The sequence below is a fragment of the Grammomys surdaster genome, unplaced genomic scaffold (genome assembly GCF_004785775.1).
Source record: "Grammomys surdaster isolate TR1022 unplaced genomic scaffold, NIH_TR_1.0 1097, whole genome shotgun sequence".
Classification (NCBI taxonomy): Eukaryota; Metazoa; Chordata; class Mammalia; order Rodentia; family Muridae; genus Grammomys; species Grammomys surdaster.
This window is the reverse complement of record NW_021605516.1, coordinates 11,448-14,296: the sequence shown is the minus strand read 5'-3', so window position 1 is coordinate 14,296 and position 2,849 is coordinate 11,448. Positions and strand designations below refer to the sequence as shown.

The 2,849-nt window shown below is 35.8% G+C and overlaps 1 protein-coding gene across 1 annotated transcript in view; it reads left to right on the top strand.

Annotated features, from left to right (window-relative positions):
* Positions 1-759: 759 nt before the first annotated feature.
* Positions 760-2,849, top strand: part of LOC114634784 (zinc finger protein 431-like) — a gene marked incomplete at both ends in the record, with an annotated part of 3,050 nt that continues 960 nt past the window's right edge. The window contains 2 exon segments of the mRNA XM_028783373.1: positions 760-886; positions 2,293-2,641. Of these exon segments, the coding sequence (XP_028639206.1) occupies positions 760-886; positions 2,293-2,641 (476 nt within the window).

Below are 2,849 nucleotides of genomic sequence, written 5' to 3'. Positions count from 1 at the left end.
ATGTGTCGCTCTCTTAAGAATTTAAGTAAAGGGCTGGAGAGATGGCTCAGTGGTTAATACCACTGACTGCTCTTCCAAAGTTACTGAGTTCTATTCCCAGCAACCACATGGTAGCACACAACCACCTGTAATGGGATCAGATGCCCTCTTCTGGTATGTCTGAAGAAAGCTACAGTGTACTCATCATATACATAAATTAATAAATAACATCTTTTTAAAAAGTTAGAACTTAAGGAAAAATCTATGTGTTCTTTCTATGTTTCCAGTTTGGTTGGTTGATTCTGTTCAGGAGATACAGGGTCTCACTATGTACCTTTGGCTTTCCTAGTACTCACTGTATACATCACACTGGTGTCTGACTCAGTGTGAAACTTCTGCCTCTGTCTGTAGTGTTAAAGGCCTAAGCACATAGAACCAGCTTGGTTACTGATTTTTATAGTTGGTAATTGTTAATGTTGATACAATTTCTTTGATATGTGGTAAGCATTATTGATCTTGTAGAGCTTGTCTCTTCTTTATATCTGTAATTGACATTTCTCTAGAAAGGCTGGGTCCTATTTGTAGGGTGGAGAAATGACAGGGGTGAACCTCATTATTACGTTTCCTTCTAATATGACTTGGTAGCTACAGTAGAACTTTGGTGTCAGGAAATCAGCGGGGCAGGCCCCAGAACTGGATGAATACATTGTCTATGAAGAAGACATGCCCAATGTTGTCTCTGTTGTGATTTCTTTTGTACTCATGTATGTGACATTCTAGAGTGCAGTGACTTATGAGGACGTGCATGTGTACTTCAGTGAGGAAGAGTGGGCTTTGCTGGATCCTTCTCAGAAGAAGCTCTACAAAGATGTCATGCTGGAGACCTACAGGAACCTCAGTGCTTTAGGTAAGACTATGAATTCCCTTTCCTGATTAAAATTGGAGAAAACAGTTTTTTTTTCCTTTCATGCACTTCAGTAATTCAATTGAGATAGATGCAGAGTTTGGTATAGAAGTCATACATGACTCAAAGGTCCACTGAAGATAGTAACTTACATTTTACATAATTTCCATACACACGTTTTTTGTTACTCTATTTTAGGATTTAATTGGGAAGACCAAAATTTTGAACAACGTTGTCAAAGACCTAGAAGACTCAGAAGGTAATTTTCATGTGGAAGCTCCTACAAATATGCCTTTGAATAAATTTTAAAATATGCTAAAAGTTTTAAGGAAAAGCAATAGTGTAAATAAGCACAGATTTGAGTGTATTGATGATTGTAACATTCTAACAAAACCATGGTCCTCAGTGCCCTATGTCTGATTTGTTTTTGCAAGGCATTCCTTTAAGAAAGAGGGCATGGAAACAATGCCTTAGTGTATATCTCCATTTGAAACATAGCCGTATTAGAGCAACACTGTACAACTGGCAGTCTGTTTCTGCTTATTTTGTAAAAGCTATACACATTGAATAGTTGATAAATACATGTCCAAAAGCTTCTAAGAAGGAAATAGTCTATAGTAAAACTAATGTTACTCATTTATTGGTAGTGATATTGCTAAGTTTATTCAGACGGGCAGCTTATTAGAGGTAAGGATGTTGTGCAGTAACCTTGATCCCTACATCACATGTCTATGAGGAACAAAAAAAGAAAATCAATCCTTGTGAATGCAATGTTCACACTTTTTGTTTTAGTCCTCTTTTTCTTAGTATATAATGTATCATAATAGATATAAACCATGTACAAAAGAGATATTGAAGGAAACTATGTATCTGTCTATATCTATATCTCTCACCACCCATTTCAAGTACAAGATCTATAGTGGATGGCAGTTAGTGTAGACATTTTGAACATGATACAAGTTTACAGTTAATTGCTTTTCCAATTTCATTGGCAATACATCAGCAACCTCATTCTTTAGAAAATTCTCTTGAGTAGTAGGACTATATAAATGCTCCTATTTCTCCTGGTTCATTTTGCAAATATAATATGATGCATGGTAGAGTAAAAATGGAATACAGTTAGTGGGTTAAAGGTCTGAATTCTTCCACTTTTTATCAAGTGTGAGAAAAACCTTTTATTCAAAAAGAATATGTAAAGCTTAGCTGTATAATAAATGCCGATACAATCTGAGATGTCTTTGAAAATGAAAAACAACCCATAATCAAGGGAACAGCATGCATGTAAACAAAGTGATATAATCTTAAGGTCTGATTCCTCTTTATATTTAGGCAATAGTACCATTAATTCCTAGGGACAAAAATATTCATCAGTGGGGTAAAGCTTTCAAATGTGCCAATTTTCTTCTCAGGCATGAAAGAAGTCAGAGTGCAGAGAAACCCTCTGAATATACACAGTGTGGTAAAGCCATTGCTCTACATGCTCACAGTTCTGCTCAAAGGCATGAAAGTTTTCATACAGAAAAGACACCTCATGAAGTTATTCAGTGTGTCGAAGCCTTTGCACCTTACATAAGTCTCCAAATAAGTAAAAGAACACAAATTGCACAGAAACCCTATGAATGTAATCAATGTGGTAAAGCTTTTGCAAAAGACAGTCATCTTAAAAGTCATGAAAGAATTCATACTGGGGAGAAATCCTACAAATGTGATGAATGTTATAAATTGTTTTCACGAAAATATGGTCTCAAGAAACATAAAAAAACTCATACTGGAGAGAAAGCCTACAAATGCAATGAATGTGATAAAGCCTTTTCCCAACACTGGTATCTCCAGGTACATAAAAGAACACATACAGGAGAGAAACTCTACAAATGTAATCACTGTGATAAAGCCTTTTCCCAACACTGGTATCTCCAGAAGCATAAAAGAACACATACAGGAGAGAAACCCTACAAATGTAATCAAT